Source organism: Phocoena sinus, chromosome 14 (assembly GCF_008692025.1).
Source record: "Phocoena sinus isolate mPhoSin1 chromosome 14, mPhoSin1.pri, whole genome shotgun sequence".
NCBI lineage: Eukaryota > Metazoa > Chordata > Mammalia > Artiodactyla > Phocoenidae > Phocoena > Phocoena sinus.
In genome coordinates, this window is record NC_045776.1 from 73,389,288 (window position 1) to 73,409,676 (window position 20,389).

Consider the following 20,389-nt stretch of genomic DNA (forward strand, 5'->3'; position numbering starts at 1 on the left):
AAAAAAAAAAAAAAAAAAAAAAAAGATCCAATTTCTTCACTAAATGCAAATTGGAAAAAAAAAAAGACGGAAGGGGAAGTGTTACAGACTTTTGGGACATAACAAGTAAACAGAGTATGTGGACTTTGGAGTCTGATACTTATCAATTATAAAAAGACATTTATGGGACTTCCCTGGTGGTCCAGTGGCTAAAGACTCCACGTTCCCAATGCAGGGGGCCTGGATTCGATCCCTGGTCAGGGAACTAGATTCCACATGCTGCAACTAAAGATCCCACATGCCACAACTAAAGATCCCACATGCCGCAACTGAAGATCCTGCACATGGCAACGAAGATCACTAGTGCCACAACTAAGACCTGGCACAGCCAAATAAATATTCTTTTAAAAATAAATTTATGGGACAACTGGGGAAATTTGAACACTGGATACCAGATGATATTAAGAAATTGTTTTAAGCTTTTTTACGTGTGATAATTCTGGTGTGTGTTTTACAAAAAGAATCTTTTTCTGATAGAGATTTATGTGAAAGTGTTTATGGGTGAGATGACACAATGTCTTGTGATCTGCCTTAACGTGGTCCAGAGGGGAGGTGGAAGAAGTGGGTGGCTATAGATGAAACAACACTGGCCATATGCTGGTTAGTGTTGAAACTCAGAGGTACATAGGTCGGAATTCATCTTATGTTTTTCACTTCTGTGTATGCTTGAAGATGTCTATAATGATAAATAAAACAAACAAAAACAACCAAAAAACTAACCTAAAAATTAGAAAGTTGAGGTATATAATGATATTGGAAAGCTCTCTAAGATATAAGTGGAAACAAAAACACAAGACATGTGGAGCAACATCTCACTGATGTTTTTAAAGAAATCTGCAAAAAGTATATTGTACACCTGTATATGCATAGGGAAAAAAGCTGCAAAAAATGCACACCTGACTTTTAACAGTAGTGTCTGTGAAGAAGAATGGGATTAGGAGTGAGGGCGGGTAGCGGGGAAACTCTCACTTTCAGTTTTGTATTCTTCTGTATGATTTAACTTTTAAAATTGAGCACATACTCATGTTACTTTCAGTTAAACAAGTGGTGCCCACTCACTTTGCGATGGCCTCATCCCGGTCCCTGATGGCCTTCTGAAGCTGCTCCTTTGGTTCCTTGTCCTCAGATGTCGTTCTGAGTCGGTCTCTCTCCTCCTTCAATGCAGTCATCTCCACACTCAGCAGTGTCACCTAATGAGAGACGAAGGGGATAAACGTGATGATACCACTGCTGCCGGCCTGGGGTGTTTCCCTCCAAGAGGGAGGAAAGAACAAGGCCCAGGCAGGCTCAGGGCCTACATGCAGGGCAGGCTGGTGACTTCCTGCTGCCCCCTGCTCCAGGAGAGAGGAGGCCTCATGCTAGGCTGCAGCTCAGTGGCCAGGGAAGAGCTCAGCCCTGGACTGCAGCCCTGGGGCCAGATCCCTGTTGTACAGAGCACGGCACCTCCTTCATTTCAAGGCACTCTCAGGGACCTAATGAGTGAAGGCCACACACGCATCAGGGCACTGAAACACATTTTTGGGGGTAGGGACTCAAGTTTTGTTTCTAGCCATCTTCCACTCAACATGGAACAATGCCCTGTGTTTCACAGGCCCCTGGCTGGTCCCAAAGCCTGGAACCTGGCTCCCATTTCTGTGACAGCACTTGACGCAGCCTGGCTCTTTCACCTTCTTCCTTCAGCTCCCCAGGTCAAAGCTACATGGAATTTAGACAGAAAAATGATGTCATCACCTTTCACTTCAAGCCTGTTATCTTTTCTGTCGTCCATGCCTCAGTGAATGGCACTAGAGCCCATTCACTGGCAGTCAACCTTTGGTGGTGAGATGCCCCTCCTAGGGGCTCCCTCAGTGACCACAGCTTAACCCACCCACTGTACAGAGTAACCCCTTGAATACCTTGAGCTCTGCCATGCGAGAAGTGTGCCCTATCTATCTGTGTGTCTCAGAGCCTGAGTGCATACAATGCTTAATCCCAAATGCTTGTGCAGTAGACAGCTGTCATTTTTGGGCTAGTCAGTATCCAAAATCCCTTCCTATCTGGGGCATTCCTGGCTGCATGGACCTTGGTAGGAGGCAGAGCATGCCCTCCCACTAAGGAAGCCAAAAGAAGAGACATCCTTTCCTAGGTGCCTTGGTCCCCCACCTGGGGCTGCAGCTCTTGAGGGTACAGCAAAGCCATCGGCCACTGGGAAGTTAGTACATGGACAACAAATGGATTTGTTGCCCCACTCCCCATGGCTTCCTGTTTTGGCGCTCAGTTCTCCAGCCTTCCTGTTGATTCTGTAAGATTTCAGATTTAATTCCAATATATTCTCTTTCTGCTTAAGTTAAGCAGAGCGAGTTTCAGTTGTCTGCAACCAGAAACCCTGCCTGGTAGAGCTTTCAATAAATATTTGTTGAATGAATGGAAGGCGGGGAGCCCTTCGTCTCAGTTGATAGGATCAGACTAGAGTCAGGATGCCTGACCCTGCCCTCTTATTAAATATTACACATACTTTTACATCTTTCCAAGGGGAGATCCATCCATATAGGTCTTTCCCTCCCACAAGGGGACAGACATCACCTTCTGTACACTCCTCTGCTCTTCAAGGCCCAGGTCTGATCATCTTTAGACAATGAAGCTGAGCAAAGGCCCCAGGACTAAGACCAAAGAGCAAGTTTCCCTGGAGGTACTTTGGACCCCCCCCAAGCTGAGGCAACACAGTTGCCAGCTCCTGGGGTAGCAGCCACTGAGGAGCAAATCAGAGGACACCCAATAATGAAGAGGTATACAGGACAATTTGTTGTCGCTATGGGCAATGGATTTTGTACTCTAAGGTGCGTGGTAGGGAATGTACCTGGTGCTCTGTGCTTTCATGGCAGGGACAGCTCCAGTGAGCTGGGTGAGAAGCCTTAGGGAAGAACAGGCTGGGCAACTGCACAGGCCAGGGCATGCAGGTGCAATGAGCCTTGAGGCAGATGAGGCAACAGGTGAGAAGCCCAGCCTCACCCTATTCTTAGCAGGTTCCGCAGCCTGGTAGGCCAGAACTCAAGACCCAGAAAGCACCTGGCAGAAAGAGCCAGCCCTCCTCAGACCAAATGAGTCCTGATGTGGCCTCAGGCCAGCTGTGGGACAGCCAGGTGTTCTGCCAGCTGAGTGAGTGACAGATAGAACTACATGCTAGGCAGGAAATGCCAACATTTAATGTGCTCCAGACAAAACTCCACAAGAACTTTTTGCTTTGGCCTGGAAAACCTGATCAAGGTAGAGACTGCCAGCTTAGGAGTGACAAAGGACTTATCCTCTCTGAGCTGCACATAAGTTCCATGAAAAGCAGGAATAAAAAGAACTATTCTGGGCTTCCCTGGTGGCGCAGTGGTTGAGTCCGCCTGCCGATGCAGGGGACACGGGTTCGTGCCCTGGTCCGGGAAGATCTCACATGCCACAGAGAGGCTAGGCCCGTGAGCCATGGCCCCTGAGCCTGCGCGTCCGGAGCCTGTTGCTCCGCAACGGGAGAGGCTACAACAGTGAGAGGCCCGCGTACCGCAAAAAAAAAAAAAAAAAAAAAAAAAAAGAACAATTCCCCACCATCAAGTTGTTGTGAGGATCAAACAAAATAAATAACATCAAGGGCCCCGCTCAAGGTGTAAGTGCCTCCCCCCCTCCCCCCATATAGACCTTCCAGTTGTCATGAGGACCCACTGGGTTTGTTTATCTGCTGACTTACGTTACAGCCACCCCTAAATCCACTTTTCCCCATTAAGGTGGGAGTCCTCGAGATTGAATAGCATCAAAGGAAACATCCTGAAGTCATATATCCAGGGCTGACAATACATTCCCTGGTGCTCTGGCCATCAAGAGGGCAGGAGGCAAGTCTTCAGGTCTGGCTATGGGTTTCTGCCTCAAACTACTTTTCTGCCTCAAGAGCATGCCTGCTCTAAGAAAGGTGCTGCACTAGACGCTTTAGGAGAAGACAGAAGTACGTCAGACCTTGAGCTTGTTCTTGCGGGGGGTCTAAGGCTGGCCTGGGAGGATGAGATGGGAGTGAGCGTAACCAGGACAAGGCAGGGCCAGGGGGCTCCCTGAGGAAGGGAAGCAAGAGAGTTTTGAGGAGGAAGTGAAACCTGATCAGGAACTTGAAGGATGAGTAGGGCTGGGCTGTATGTGCAGGTGATGGGGGAGAGTCTTCCAGGCAGAGAGAGCGGAAGAAAAGACCCAGATGTGGGAACATAAGGGCAGCCTGTGCCACGCCCATCTGTAGCCTACATTCAATTCTGCTAAAGCTAAGGAGGTGAGATGGAAACAACAGAAATGGAGGCTGGATGGCTGGATGCAGCCAGACCGTGGTGCCAAGAGGGCTGGAGGCTTCCCATTACTCGATGATGGGAAGTCAATCTAGAACGTGCAAGCGGTGTCCCATGTTCAAGTTGTGCTTCAGAAAGATGGATCCATATCATATGGAAGGGTGACTGGGCTGGGGGAAGGCAATCAGCTGGGAAGTGAGGACCAAAGGCAGGGTGTGAAAGAATGAAGGTCTGAAATGGGACAGTGGCTAGGAGGATGGAGGAGAGAGAACCTGCTGAGATTTTAGAGGAGGGGTCACCGAGATCTCATTAGTAAGGGCCTCAACTGCTCCCAGCACACACTCCCCAGAGTTTTCATGTCCCTGCAGTAACTGGCATGTGCTTCAGTCAAGCATAAAGGAGCCAAATGACCGGGTTGGGGACTGTGTTTCTTACTGTGCCTCCCATGACCTGGCTTATTGGCCTGGGAATTGGCGAGGAGCCAAGAATAACTACTTTTCATATTGCTCTGCAGGTCCTCCCTGGCTCCCGGCAGCAGCTCCAGACCCCACGGGCAGCGCTCACTGGAGAGCTGCAGGGATGGGGGAGAAAAGGCTGAATGGGTGGGCAGGGAGCTCTCCATGGCCATCAAGAGGGCAGGAGGCAAGTCTTCAGGTCTGGCTATGGGTTTCTGCCTCAAACAAGTAATTATCAATTAAATTAAACCTGGGCTCTCTTTTATTTTAAAATTTGAGAAGGCCTCTGATGGGGTGGGGTATTGCAGGCACTTCACCTTCCAGGCCCCATACCTTTTACCTCTGGCCTAGTTTCCAGGAGAGAAAAGAAAGCAGTGGGAGTGGAGGCTGGATCATGGGTGAGGTCAGACCATGGTCTAGGATCCGTTTGCTGGAACCTCGGTCACACGCCACCTTGTCTAGGCCCTGCTCCCCAAAGGGTACAAAATTGGCCTGACTCCCCTCATGATAGCGAGAGGCCCTGGAGTGCAGAGGCCTTGTCACATCCACCCAGCGCCTCTCGAGGTCTCGGGCAGCACAGGCTTGCGCTGAGCTAACTGCACTAGGCACCTCTGCCCGCCATGATGGCTGCCATTTCCACTGTCGTGGTAACTCAACCCGCATCCCATCCACTGCCCTGGGAAGTCAATGTTACTCCCAAGGGACGGCTTGGCTAAGAGCTTTGCAGCTTTGACTAAGGAAGAGATGACCCCTGGCAGAGGCCCAATTCTATATCCTATTTGGGACCAAGCGTAACCATCTGCTTGATGAGGTTTTTTGAAAGGGAATCCACAGGAATTGACCTAAACCAGTTATCAGTTAAACTTTTAAGGAAATTCCCTGGTAGAGATGGTCTCCTAAATAGTTCCATAGCAGACTCTCAGCAACCTCCACCTTGCTAATGTTTCTGAACCCAATAATGCCCTCTCGGGTTTCCAGTTTTCTAATTCAGAGAAGCAACAAAGCGACTTTTATTAATCCAAAGAACTCTTATATCTGCTTTCTCTTGCATTTTATTCTTCAAGTTTGGAAGGTGTGACACTCCCCCACCCCACCCCAGCCAAACGAACGACCACCTGAGGGTCTTAGGTTTTAGGCACAAGAATGTCTTTGGCTGCCCAACCCTACTTCCCAGGGGTTGGCCAGGAACAAAATACAGCTTTCAGGAGCATCTTCCTGTCCTCCTTATCTGGTCATTCACAAGAAGAAGAGAGCAGTAATGGCTGGGGGTGCAATATCTTCCAAGAGAATAATACTAGAAAGTCTAATGGGTACAACCAAAAAAAGGCAGGAGTTTATTTCTGTAAGTTCCTTTAAATTTAAGAAATACTGACTGAAGTGAAAGCCAAGCTTAAATTCCATCTCTCAGCAATCTCTTCCTGTAGCAGGAAGGGATGACTAGCTTTGGACAAGGAAAGAAGGGGGCAGGGTTTAAAATGGTACCTGTCTGGTGTCCCCCACAAGTGGGACAGAACCTCCACACGTGACACCAAAGGGAAGAGTGTTTATTTATCTCCTAGGATAGATTTTAGAAGCTCCTTTTTGGGTGGGGCTGCTCCTAAGTCCTTTAAAACTTTTCAGATCAGAATATAGATGTCCTTCTCCAGTGTTCTTAAGAGATGAGATCATGATCAAACAGGAGAGGAACACTGAGAGCAGCAGTAAGTGCCTCTAAAGCTGAAAAACAGGCTGGCAGAGGTGACGGCACTTACAAAGGGAGAACAGGCCTGCAAAGATCAATTGTTCCTCGGTTTGCAAACTTCCCTGCTCAGAAGCTGCTGGAAAACCATCAATAAGCTTCCTGGGAGCTATGGCACTTTAAACTGTCAGAATCCACCCAATTATCTGGGCTCTGTAGAGGGCAGTGTGTCGCTGGAGGAAATGGAGGGTCAAGCTATTCTTATCCCTGACAATTTCACTTTGGCCTAAACCAGAGGACTGTCTTCTTCGTGGCCACGCAGCATGTGGGATCTCAGTTCCCTGACCAGGGATCGAACCCAGGCCCCCTACAATGGGAGTGCGGAGTCTTAACCACTGGACCACCAGGGAAGTCCCAGGCTTCTTTTCTTGAAGACACCCAGTTCACCTCAACTTTAGGTCACCGCCCCTGAGATCTGTCAGAGGAGAACTGCTTCTCAAAAAGACGTGGGAGAGGGAAACTCACAGGGGTCCTGAGGGAGCTGGGGACACGTGCACATCCTGCGCTGGGGTGAGGATGGGGGTGCTCACCTGACTGTGGAGCCGCTGCAGCTCTTCTAGGCTTTGCCTCAGTTTACCCCTCTCTCCCTCCATGAGTTCCCTTAGGGCTCTCGAATCCTCACTGGTCTGCCTTATCTGTTCTTCTAAGGAGTCATCATCAATTCTCCGGGAGCTCTGACAGCAAGAGAGAGAGAGCCGGCCAACCAGAGAGGTGGTGAGAGTGGAGGGGAGTGGAGAGATGGTTAGTAGGAGAGATGCAGAAGGGAGAGAGAAAGAGGAAAGGGGAGCAATGGGGAGGGGAGCAGAGAGATGGTTCGGTTTGGGGAAACACAAGATAGAGGGGGGATGAGGGGGAGAGAGGAGAAAAAGAGAGGCAGAGGAGGGAAGAAATAGAGGGTTAGAGGAGAGAGATTCTCTTGCTCAATTTCAACGTGCCAACAACAACTAGACATTTATTTTGTTTCAGGTTTCGGGGAAGGGAAATTGTGTGGAGCCAACAGCACACCTCACTCTGACAGCTCCCTTTCCCACACTGACCCGGCCTCCACACTACAGTACGTTCCACAAATCAACACAGCATGTTCAGGTAAGGACAACCACCCTTTCACCTTACTTCACCTCATATGGGTAGAGAGATGCAACCATTCTGTAGGAGGAGGAAACCTGAAGAAAAACAACAACCCGAGAGCTGGGGTGGTGAATGGAGAGTAAGCCTGGCAGAAATCTGACATGAAGCTGTAAGAAATGCCCGTGTGCCTGGGAAGCCTGTGGGAATGTTCCTCTCCTCCACAACAGGAGCCACGTCTGGAATTCTAAAAGGCCCTTGTTGTTGATCATCCCAACTTTCCGTGCTCACTTCTAGCCTTCAAGCAGAGAAGCTTCAGATCTTTTAAGTTTGCTTGTTCACAGCTAACTCCACCACCAGGACCAAGGGACTACAGAAAAGTAGCTTGCAGTTTTTACCGCGATGCAAATTTCTACAGTCAAAGCCTCCCAGGAAAGCCCTCGCACTCGAGGTCCCCGTGGCCTGCACGTAACCGTATGGAGGGAGGCCTCCTCTGCATCCCGTGCCTGCAGGAAGGGACTCTGGAGTCTTCCATACCCAGCATCGGGCCCTCTGCCTGCTCCCCAGTGTTCAGTGCTCTCACACGAGGGCTCAGAAGAAATTCTTGCAGACGTTATAAGGTTCCAGTTCTAGGGTTAACCTCACCCTCTGCATTTGGTTTCAACCTCCCACCAGCCAGGTTCTGTGGAGCAAGGAGCTCTCAGCTTGGCCTCTTACCGTGGGCTCCATGCCATCCACAATGCTCTGTATCAGTCTCTTGAGCTCGCTGAGAGCAGTGCGCAAGCTGCCTGCTGGTACATCCTTGGCAGACGACGTTTCTGAAGACTCGTCCATTGAGGAGTCCGTGGAGACGGCCGAGTCAGCGCTGTCATTTCCTCGAAGGTGTGAGCAGAGATAGCGAACCTGGCAGTAGGCTTCCCAGAGCTGCAGTCTCAGCTGCCCCACAAAGAATTATTCCTGATTATGGATTCTAGAGAAGACTGCCACCAGCCATCTTCTTCTAGTGTATGAATCCAAGATACTAGTTATAGGGAAAGTTTTGTTTTTTTTTTTTTTTTAATCACCTGTCCCAAGAAATACTGATACTTATTCTGGGCCCAGTACACCTATACAGAGTCCCAATTCTTATTTTCCCTGTCCTCAAGCCCCTCCCATTTGCACATAAAGCACATCTTTATATAGTCTGTTATTTTGGTGGAAGTCAGCGCATGTTTGGGGGAATGAGTGGTTATGAGTAGAATGAAAAGAAGCTAATTGGATGGATCACGAATGTTCTAAAACCCTGTCAATACAAGAGGTATGAGGCTGATATTAGTCAACAAGCATTTCCTAAGAGGCACTGCTTCGTGACAGCTCCAGCCAGCAGGCCTAGGGGCTTGCACAAGTGCAGACCACGGGCCCCTGCCAGGCTGAAACTAAACAGCAGGCACGGGGTGACAGGGATGGCCGACGGGCTCTCAAAGGCCAGGGTCTGCCCCAGGATCCCTGGGCAACCTCACGTGCCACAGCGGTGGCGATGCCAGCACCTGCTCTCTCTCCTGCTCCAGCTCCTCGGCCTCCATGCTCTGCTCTATTTCAGACAGGAGGGACGTGCTGGTGGCTGCAGAGCTCTGCAGACTCCTCTCCTCAGTGAGCTCCTCCACCTTCACCTGCAGCTGTCGGTAGGAGAGCCGTACCTCCTGGAGCTCCAGCTGGCTCTGATGCAGCTTTCAGAGAGACAGCAAATGGTGGTGAGGCGGGCTGAACCCAAACAGAAAAACTGACCCTGAACCCAGTCATGCTTTTAGATCCTGCTACCAGTTTACAGAAAAATACAGAGGAGGGAATGTTAAGGGGATGCAGTCAGCAAAATCCAGATTTGGGAAATTCTATAGGACAAATAGCTCAGTTTCTTCAACAAATAAATTTCAAGAAAAAAAAAAAGAAAGATAAAGGGGGAACCTATAGATTAAGAGACTTAAGAAACGTATCAGCCAACTGCCACATGTGGGCATATTTTAATTTGTATCTTGATTCAAATGAAAAACGTGAAAAACAATGACATTTATAAGACAATTGAAAATTTGAACACTGACTAGATATTTGATGATATTAAAGGAAATATTGCTGAAGTTTCTAGGTGTACTAGTCCTGTGGTTATATTTTTTTATGTTCTTATTTAGAGGTATTCTTTATTTACAGATGAAATTATAAAAATTCTGGGATTTACTTCAAAATGAGAGGGGAGCAAATGGATGTAATGAAGATAGGGTGGGACTGGCCAGGAATGGACCGTTTGTAGAGCTGGACAATGGGTTACGTGGGATGTCACTGTCTTATTCTGTTTTTGAGTTCATCTGAAATTCTCCAGAATAAAATGTTCAACACGCAAACATACAGGCATACAAAGTAAGGCACCATTACACTCTCACCAGAATGGCTAAAATAAATAATAGTAACAGAATAATAATATCAAGCTCTGATGAGGATGTAAAATAACTGGGACTCTCATTTCTGGTGGAAATGGAAGATAAACCACCACTGTGGAAAACTGTTTGGCAGTTTCTAATGAGTGAAATGCAGATCTGTCCTACTATTCTATGATCCAGCTGTTCTATCCTATGATCCAGCTGTTCCACTCTTAGGTGCAGACCCAGTAATAAATGACTGAAAATGCAGATGAAAGACAAACAGGATGTTCATAGCAGCATTATTCATAAAAGCCACAGATGGGAAACAATCTAAACACCAATAAAGATAGAATGGATATATTCACATGCTGGAATACTACACAGCAGTGAAAAAAAGAACATACTGCTACTTTATGCCACAACATGGATGAATTTCTTAGACATGATGTTCAGCAAAAACCAGACACAAAACAATATATAATGTATGATTCTATTTATAAAAAGTTCCAAAACTTCATTGAGATAAAAGAGATGAAAGTCAGAATAGAAGTTTGCTTTTGAGGAAGTGTTAGCATATTGACTGGGAGGGGGCAGGAGGAAGACTTGTGCGTGCTGATAATGGGCTATGTCTTGACGTGGATGGTGTTCACACAGGTATATATAAAACTTCAACGGGCTATCCACTTATGATCTGTATGCTTTACTATATGCATGTTGTACTTTAATGAAAAAGTTAAGAGGAAAAGGGTTGTTTGGAAAGGAGCTAGGGGTGGGATCTGGAATAACATCTGGGCAGTAATACCAAGAGTTCGCAAACCCATGGGAAAAGCAGTCTCTCCCTACTTTGTGTCATACCTCATGGTTTACAGATAAGGCCCTAGGCCTGGGAGGGGCCTTACATAGCACTAGAAGCTCAGAGGAGGAGAGCGACACCAGTGGTAGAGAGGGGACAGCAACGCAGGCATCAAGACCTACGGGCCAGGGCTCCTTCCCTCTCTTTCGCTGCCACTACTTCACCCTTCTCTACATTCTCTTGTGGCTCCTTCCCTGTGGAGTCCAAACAGGGCACTGCTACCTGGTGGGTTGTTACTGCTGAATGTAAGGGGAGACCCTCCTGTGGCTGCTATATGCCACACTCTTACTAATATACTCCATCACTACACTTACTTTTAGCACAACAGACCCTAACTGCAGAATCAGTCTGCTTGCTAACTGCTATGCACATGTCCTAATTGCAGAATCAGTCTGCTTGCTAACTGCTACGCACATGTCCTAACTGCAGAATCAGTCTGCTTGCTAACTGCTACGCACATGTCCTAACTGCAGAATCAGTCTGCTTGCTAACTGCTACGCACATGTCCTAACTGCAGAATCAGTCTGCTTGCTAACTGCTACGCACATGTCCTAACTGCAGAATCAGTCTGCTTGCTAACTGCTACGCACATGTCCTAACTGCAGAATCAGTCTGCTTGCTAACTGCTACGCACATGTCCTAACTGCAGAATCAGTCTGCTTGCTAACTGCTATGCACATGTCCTAACTGCAGAATCAGTCTGCTTGCTAACTGCTATGCACATGTCCTAACTGCAGAATCAGTCTGCTTGCTAACTGCTATGCACATGTCCTAACTGCAGAATCAGTCTGCTTGCTAACTGCTATGCACATGTCCTAACTGCAGAATCAGTCTGCTTGCTAACTGCTACGCACATGTCCATACACTACACGTGCACAGGAGCAATGTTTCCTACTCTTGTATTTGTGGACTGCCCACCCTCCTTTTAAAATATATTTTTGGGGGTGAGGATGGGAGAAGGACTTCTGGGGATTTAAATTTAATTATTTTATCCTTTAATAAAATAGCATTTCTGGGTCATCCCTGTTCATTAAAAAGAGTGAACACTGTATTGTCTTTTCCAGACTGTCATCCAGGTGGGCTTATGGCTCCTGCAGAGATGCAGAGACGAAGGGGCAGTGGGCAACTCAGAGCTCTGTGGTTCTCATGAATGGGGCAAGCTGCCTTGCAGAGCCCGCAGCCAATCATTTTGGTGCCCTGGGAGCCTCTCTTCTGCTGGTCCAGTATCAGAGAACATTTGCTAATGGCACCAGTGGTCTGGATGTGCCTTAACTAGGAAGAGTTTGGAGCCTGGCTGCTTGGAGAACGAAAAAGGAATTGGCAAGCCTGCTCTGCATGGTTCCAGTGGATCAGCAATACCTGCTGGTCCAGTGGGAACTCCTCCAGCCTTGGTTTTGAGGAAACTCAGAAAGAAGAAATTAGGTTTTGGTTTTTTTTTTAAGATATGCCTAGGAAGCATTTGGCACAATTACAAACGGCATTTACTAAATTGACAAAATGCTTTGCAATTATTTTCTAGACAACTCCACATACATCTCAGCAGGAGAAGTTCAGCACAGACAAGTACAAGTTCTTAGTCACTGGACAACATTAGTTCAATTACTCATGCACACTCAAAGGTGCTTAATTAATTATAACAGCAAAGACAAAGACCAGGACAGGTCTGCCCTCTCTGGTCAATAATTGATCCAAACTCAGAAAAAACAAACCAAAGCAAGGAAGAGTCTATTAAATATAAGAACCCTCTAACATAAGAAATATCACCCTTTATAAAACAAAGATGAAACCAAATGTATTTATATGTATGAACAAGGAAGACACCAAATGTCTTGTGATTGGAGAGTATACTAAGTTCAATACTCATGCCCTTAAAGCTGGCAGAAGTGGGGGCACTCTCCCCATTTTACATTGCAGGAACTGAGATGGTGTGATGTTAAGTGATTTCCCTAATGGTACATACCCAGAGTCAGGGCGAGGTCTAGACTCCAGTTCATTTGCTTCCTGGGTCCCTACAGTAAGCAGGGCCTGTATTCTCTGCTGATGAAAGCCACCCACTGATTGGGACAAGGCCCCTGCACACATTTATAAGATGCTCAGCTTGGTATGAAATAGGGCAGTTAAGTTGCCCTCAGAGGGACAAATCCTTTACTGGGTATTAAGAGTTCAGCAAAATGCCTGATTTTTAAATTTACTGGGTGCTCAATAAGTAATAATTTTTATCCCTGCTCAGCCTGAAAAAAAAATCAGAGTTGGATTTGATCAGTGGTTTAAAAATCTGTGTTTGACAGTAGAACCCCAGTTACACAGTGAACCAGATTAAAGGGGGCTACTCTGCCTGTGGCAGCCCTGTTGCCCTGCCTGCTCAGCCTTCTTCTCATCCCTTGTCTGAGGAAAAGGATTAAAATCATGGGATTAGATACATTCCAAGGCCACTAGCTCTACATTTTACAAGTCTGATTTAGGACCATTCACCTACTCCCTGAGTGAGCTGAAATTTCTATTTCTGTATCAGTACAGGCCATTTCATCCATAGAACTAATTAGCAACACCTTAAGGAGATTTTTATATGAATAAAAGGAAAAAAATTACAAATAGTTCGGAAAGATGAGACTTCAGCCCATAAATGCAGATTTTCCAAATCAAGGTGGGAACTCCCTGACTTGATGTAGGCCCTGCACTAGTGATACGCTCTTACTCTTGAAGAAGCCCAATTGGAAGACAGCGAGTGTGCAGATGGTGAGGATGTGAACATGGTGTGACTGGGGACTCTGGCTGCTAGAGAACATACAGCCCACTGTGCCAGCCAGGCACCGCATGGTCCACACTGGTCCTGGCTCTTCCCCATCTCCAGGTCTCCCATTCTTGATATGAAATAAGGACTTTTCATTTGTGAATTCATGCTGAACTAGAAGTTTGTTTTAGGCAGGGCCATTTTCCCATTTTTCTGTACTTCTTTTCCTTCTCCTCTCCAAACTCTACCTCAGCAACCCTCAGGAGAGTGCCTGATGGGGTAATAAATGCTGAAACACTGACTTCCAGAGGCAAGTGATACACTGGAAGCTATCATTGAGCACCAGGTAAAGCAGGTAGGAGGGTCCTCTTCTGGATTCTACCAAGGACTTACTACACTTCTTAGGATAAAGGATTCATCTTTCTAAGCCTCAGTTTTAGAATATATGCAAAACCACTCTGTTCTCTGTAAAGTGGCATACAGATGTTCATGCTATTATCGTCGTCAACCTTAAAATATGAACAAACTCCTTTCCGTTTTGAAAACTGCTGTGAGGCTTTAGCCAGCATCATTTTCTATTCAACAATTACTGAGGCCCCACTCATACAAAGTTCTGAGCTGAAGGAATAAAAGCATGGAGAGAGAAAAACTGTTAATTTGCCCTAAAAGAGGTTAATTACTCAGATGGCCATTCAACTGATGGTGTCAAGTGACCTTAGCCTAAGAGGTCTCCTTAGCCTAAGAGGTCTCCCCAACCGAGGGCTTTCCTCAACAGCCAACTGCTGAGCCCAGTGGGGCCTTCTGAGGCCTGGTCTTTGGGTGGGGACACACCTGGCACTTGAGAATACTTGGCTGACCACTTCCACACGAATGGCACCATGGCAATCTACTCCGCTCCCTGGCACACTCAGAGGATGCCCAAGGGGAAGCAGCGCATTCTTAGCCACTGGCCCCAGTGGTCCTAGGCCAGCACAGCAAAGCTTTCTCGGCAGCAGATGCTACACTCTATTTCTGGGGAGGCTGAGTGATTATCGTTTTGTTTAGGGGGTTGTTTCCTGTCAAGTGTGAGCTTTGGGATTCAGCTGAGGCCTGGTGGCAGTTCCCAAATAAGTACAAATATAGCCATGAAGCAATTTCCTTTAGGAAGAAAAAAGAGGCTAATTAGGCTCATAGAGGGGTCAGCCTGGGCCTTTGTTAACAACTGGCAGAATCAGGATATAAGTCTTGCTGTGTTCAGTGGGCAGCTTCTTGGTTTCTGTTCAGTGCCAGCCAACTAAACGCATCAGCCTGGGGAAGCAGCAGCAGAGAGCATTGTGAGCCAGGCACAGAGTCACAGGATCCCTCTGAAATCTCCGGCAGGTTTCACAAACCCCAGGAGGCAGAACAGCACTCCTGGCGTTCCAGTCACGTTAACAGCCCAGAAAGAACTCAGTGAAACTGCTCCTGGGGCCAGTGGCTCAGAACAAATTGGAAGGATGACCTGTGGTAGCACTGCGCTTGTTCTCGGCAGAGAAAGACCAGCCCAGTTAGCAGAGCCTGAGGAGAACCATAACCGGGCCCAAGGAGAGACCTCTCAGCTTTACCCACTCCTGACCCCAGTAGTGGCACTGGCCTCCCAGCCTTTCCCTTTGGCTGGGCAGCTAAGCACTCCTTTGATCTGACCCTGGTCCTACATGACTGCTTCTCTGCCCCAGTACCTGGAGGTCTTTGTCATGGCCCTGCCTCTCCAGGATCAGCACCCGGTCCTGTAGCTCCTCCACAGTCCCTTGGAGCAGGTCATTCTCCTCTAAGGTGGCACTGAGACGGTGCTCCAGCTCCCGTTTCCGATCCGACAGCATCTTGATCTGAAAGGGTGGAGAGCCACAAGGGTGGTGTGGAGTTACACCCGGGCTGATGAGTAGGGAGGGAGGGACCAGCCCCGGAACATGAAGGCAGGTGTCTCTCCAAGTGCTCTGCGCAGGGGCCTGGTGCCTCTACCTCTGAAGGAACAGCTGTGAACTCTTAAGCTGAGGAGAAAACCCCTCCCCTTTGGAAACCTGTCTGGGAAGGGGTAGGAGTTGAACTTTGGGGAAGCTGGAATGTGGGGTGCCAGGCAGAGGCAAGGGAGGTTAGTGCTCTCTGGAAATTCCACAGATAAGACAGAGGAGGGCCCCACCTTGCTGCCTATAACTTTTTTTTGGCCCTGCCGCACGGCATGTGGGATCTTAGTTCCCTGATCAGGGATCAAACCCGTGCCCCCTGCAGTGGAAGCGTGGAGTCTTAACCACTGGACCACCAGGGAAGTCCCCTGCCTGTAACTTTACTTCAACCCCACAGTTTACGGGGCAGTGGAACCTAATCTGCGGGACCATTCTTCTTTCTCAAGTCCTGAGCACAAGAAAATGCCCAAGACAGTCTCTGGAGCTGCTGTATTCTCATATTCTATGTCTCTCCTTTGTCCTTCCCCCACTGCTGGCAGGTCTGGCTCTTGAGTCATGGTCCAGACCCCGGGTTAATGGGGGAGCCAGAAGGATACAGAAAACAGAGCAGTGCCTGCATCAGCCCGTGTCCTGGGAAGGAACATGACATGGACACAAGTAAATAACTGATTTTACTTAAAGTATCTTTTGCTTGAGCAAGAACTTTGTGAATAGAAGCAATTTTTCTCTTTTTATTAAACAGGTTGATATGTTTGTACACTGAGTATCTAGCTAGTCTCAAGAAAGATACAGACCTTCTTTTAGAAAGGTCTGTCTTGTCTCTTCCGTTTCAGTGAGAAAGCAGAGGCAAAGAGGAAAGAGATGCTGGGTAAGAAGCCACCCAGCACTCCCCAAGGCCAGCGATGCTTCAGCCCAAGAACACTGTCCTGCTCGGGGGCTATGGGAAGCCTTCCCAAATCCCTTCAATTGCTAGTGGCCTTGGGAACTTTTGGAGTCCTGCAGGTCCCCCAGCTCCTCCCATTTATCAGTTTTCTGCTAGAATGATCTCTCAACCAGTTTCTTGTGAATATTCTCCTGTTGTGTTTAAGATGTTCTCCACACTCTCTAGTCTAGCATGACAACAATTCACTAAAAGGACCAACCTCAGACTGTTTCCAGGGGAGATTTGGAAATGAATGTCTAACTTGTCCCAAGTCCTCTGAAATCTTTACCTTCCCCCTGCTTTTTGGCTGTTCTCACTCTCTGAATTCTGTTCATAGGGCACAGATCTTCCCTGGCCACCCACCTATCAGATAGGATGCTGTCCTGGGGAAATGAAGTATGTGGCCTTTGTCCAGAGGGATCAGGTATCTGGCCAAACAAAGAAACACTGTCTCTCAAGTGTGCACCTGGGTAAGGGACCGAAAGGAGCAGGCCCTTTTGTGAATGGGTCCACTATTCCCCACACTGAAGCAGCGTTACCCACATGAAGGGAATTCTTACTCTAGTTGGTTTTCATTTAAATACCCTCTGACCTTTACATTTTCCTTCCCATGGATCACCTTTGTTTCCCAAGTTCCACTTAGTGAAGTCATGAGGTAAATATGGTTCTGATACACAGCCCCACCCCTTAAAAAAACTTAGCGATTCAGCTCTATGTGAAGTAACTTATTTGAAATAAACAATTTCATAGCTTGGCTTTTAAAAGTAGCCGTGTTATTGGATGAAGCAAGGAATTGGCATTAGACAGCCAACTCCCTCACCCCATCCTACACACCCTGAAACCTGGGACCAAATCTGGCCATAAATATTCCTGGGAAAGACCCTGTGTCATGAGGGTCTAGAAACAGTGAATTGGGGGTGGTGGGGAAAGGAAAACAGGCAACACGATGGAGTCAGACTTCGGCAGAGGTGGTGGAACAGCACATCATGCACACAAACCGTCACAGACAGGCATGCCAAACCCACCACCACCAGCTACTTACTTCAAGAACCTGCTGCTCAATACCAGTAGGAATTCCAAGGGAAGGGAAGAAGGAAGGGAGAGCCAGGAGAAAAGAGAAGATATTGACAGACTTTAGGAAAAACATCTTCATGTCATTTATGAAGCAGGAGAGCAGCCATCTGGGCCTCTTGGGCCTGACCACGCTGGCTGGTTCCTTCAGGGGTGCACGATCATGTGGCGCTAGACCGTCCCTCAAAGTGTGACTCAGCCAAAGGGCTGCTGTTTGGACACCTGGCTGAGGGGTCCTGGGAGCAGACTAGGTGGAAGCCTCCTCAGGAGACAGCCCCCATTTGGACTGGTGATATGACCCCTCCCCTCTCCTCCCCACAACTGGATTCTCAAAGTATTGTTCCCTGAGTGCTACTTTTTTCCCCCCTCTGGCCCTCTCAGGCCATAGACCCTGCCTGCCCTCTCATATATTTCCAATAACATTACTTTCTTCCAAACACCACACACAGTGCTTTCCACGTATTAACTCATCAGGTCCTCACAACAACCCTATGAAGTAGACACTTCTATTACTCTCAGTTTATAAGTGAGAATAATAGGCCCTATTAAGATGGACTGAACTGGACCCAAATGGAATGGAGGAAGGGAGGATTCCCTTTCCAATCTTCTATTTAGGATTGGCATGGATGTTCTTTGAGGGATCAACATATTCAGTAAAAAGTAGGGCATTCATAATTTCAACACACTCAGCAGTAACTCTGAGCAACCTTATTTTTCTAGACAACAGGCTACCTGGAGGAACATGGTCAAGTGTTCCCCATTTAGTTTCCCACAGATATGTCTCCCTAGAGATTTTAGATAGAGCAGGTTTTTGTTCAGAGGGCTCCTTGTCTAAAAGACTTGGCACGGCAGCTCCAATGAGAAAAGCACTTCCATCCAAGCACTGCTGCACGGGGAGGCTCACCTCGGCCTGAAGGCTTTCGAGTCGGATGATGTGCTGGTTGGTTGATGAGTTTTTCTCCCGAAAGTCTTCTCTGAGGGCATGGACTTGCATAGATAGCTGTCTCTCAACTTCTGATGCCTGCAAGCAGAAGAGACCATACAGCTGACTTAGAGGTTGTACAAAAGAGGACTGATTTGCCTTTCATTTCTCAAGCATCTCTTTGCAACTCTATTCTACAAGTACACGATGAGAAACTGGTCTCCCATCCCTGGTCCCTTTGTTCCCTCACACCCAAACAAGACTAACCCCTATCCCTACCTCCACCATGAATGACTCTGTCTAGGTCTAAGACCACTTTGTTGATCAGAGGAAACAGGCCTAGAAAATTGTAAGTTCTCAAATGTTAGTTATCATCATTATGGTTCTGCAGAAGCTCAGCAAACATCTAAATTGAGAGACATGCTCAGTATTTTACATGGAAGAATAAGACCAATATACCTAATACCTTAGAAATTCCTTTATTTCTCCCATGCATTTCCTTGGTGGGGCCCAGGCAAATCATCTCTGTCTGTATTTCTTACTTCCAGTCAACATGGGTACTATTTAAAATACCCTGTCATGTCTGTTAAGATTTTTTCTGTTCATTCCTCAAGGAACTTTCGATTCTCTGGGGAGTGCTGGCTGAGGTGCTCGTTTCCCACCCTAATCCATTTATTCTCTAATGCTGAAACACAGCAAACACCAAATACCATTTGGTGTGTCAGCACCTTCTCTTGAATATGCAGGAGAGTACTTTGAAAGAATGCACCCTTGGAAAGATATGAACTCAGTCATCCTCCGGAGGGCCCAGCCAAGCCCCCACTGAGGAAAGCCCTGAACCCTGCCCTGTGGAAGAGAGCCACAGGACAGGTTAAGTAACTGCCTCAGTGCTTTTCTGAGGCCAAATAGGGTCAGTAAGCTTTATGCGTTCTCAGGAAAGATCACGGTGTGCAGAAATGGTTGGGAAAGGCTTTCAGAGGAGGTGGGATGGTAATAATGTTGAAATGGTAGGCTAGCTGTTCAATGAGGCTCTTACAGTAATGGTTATAGGTTCAACAGTTCCTTTTATCTTCAAGTGCTGTATAACCAATTGTCCATCTTTTTTTGGTTCCATAGATTCAACAAACGTGCCCCCTGCCCCAGAATACAGTGCCACAAGAATCAACCTATACTGCTAATTTTTAAACAATTACAAAACATACAACAAAAGAAAATTAAACCATCTCTTTTTCTTCCTTATTCTAAATTTAATTTTAGACACTACCAGCTTGTTTCTTAATCACTTAGAAACACAATATTAGTCATCCTTGCCTAAAAATAAAATTAGTATTATTTACTGAGTACTTCACTATGTGCAAGAACTGTGCTAAATGCTTTACCTTAATTGTCACAACCAAAGTAGGGCCTGTCACCCTCAATTTACTTCCAAGGCAACAGGCTCAGGGAAGTGAGGGAACTTGCCCCACATTTTAGTGAATGACAGCATCAGAATGGTAAACTTTGGGCTGTCTTACTCCGAAATTAGGACTGCAATACTGCCTTCTTACACAGTATCTTGAAATAGTTTTTCCTATTTCTATCACTCACTATTGAAACTAACTTCATGAGTCCAATTTAGAAAGGCTTGTTTTCTTTCTTTTCTTCTTTTTTTAATACTAAGCAATTTTATTTGACTCTTGAAATTTCTTCAAATAGAATTTAGGGCCCATAAGGAAAATTTCCTCTTATAAATGCTGCAGTTCGATTGCCTATACTGAATTCAGTTGACTATCAGGGTTTCAAATATGTTCAGATTACAAAGCACTGGGTAATTCAGGCAGCTGACCTCATTCTGAGCATCACTGCCTTGACATGAATCATGAGACAACCACAGAGATGCACTGAGGGCTACAAATCTAGCTCAGGTGGTATCAGAAATGCTCCTGTAGACAGTCTCCTCTCAAAGTGATCTTCCTAGAAATAAAATTTGTCTCTTCCCTCCAGGAAGCATGACACCAAAGT

General features: G+C 46.9%; 1 protein-coding gene across 3 annotated transcripts in view; it reads right to left on the bottom strand.

Moving 5' to 3' along the window:
* BICDL1 (BICD family like cargo adaptor 1) overlaps positions 1-20,389 on the bottom strand; it is a 99,840-nt gene that overhangs the window by 9,545 nt on the left and 69,906 nt on the right. The window contains exons 3-8 of one of the 3 annotated variants that reach the window (XM_032602653.1): positions 18,371-18,487; positions 15,252-15,398; positions 9,107-9,286; positions 8,298-8,516; positions 7,046-7,189; positions 1,099-1,229 (exon numbers count right to left, since the gene is read on the bottom strand). In XM_032602653.1, the coding sequence (XP_032458544.1) occupies positions 1,099-1,229; positions 7,046-7,189; positions 8,298-8,516; positions 9,107-9,286; positions 15,252-15,398; positions 18,371-18,487 (938 nt within the window). The remainder of the gene's footprint in view (positions 1-1,098; positions 1,230-7,045; positions 7,190-8,297; positions 8,517-9,106; positions 9,287-15,251; positions 15,399-18,370; positions 18,488-20,389) is intronic. The other 2 variants (XM_032602655.1, XM_032602654.1) reach the window with 2 other exon arrangements.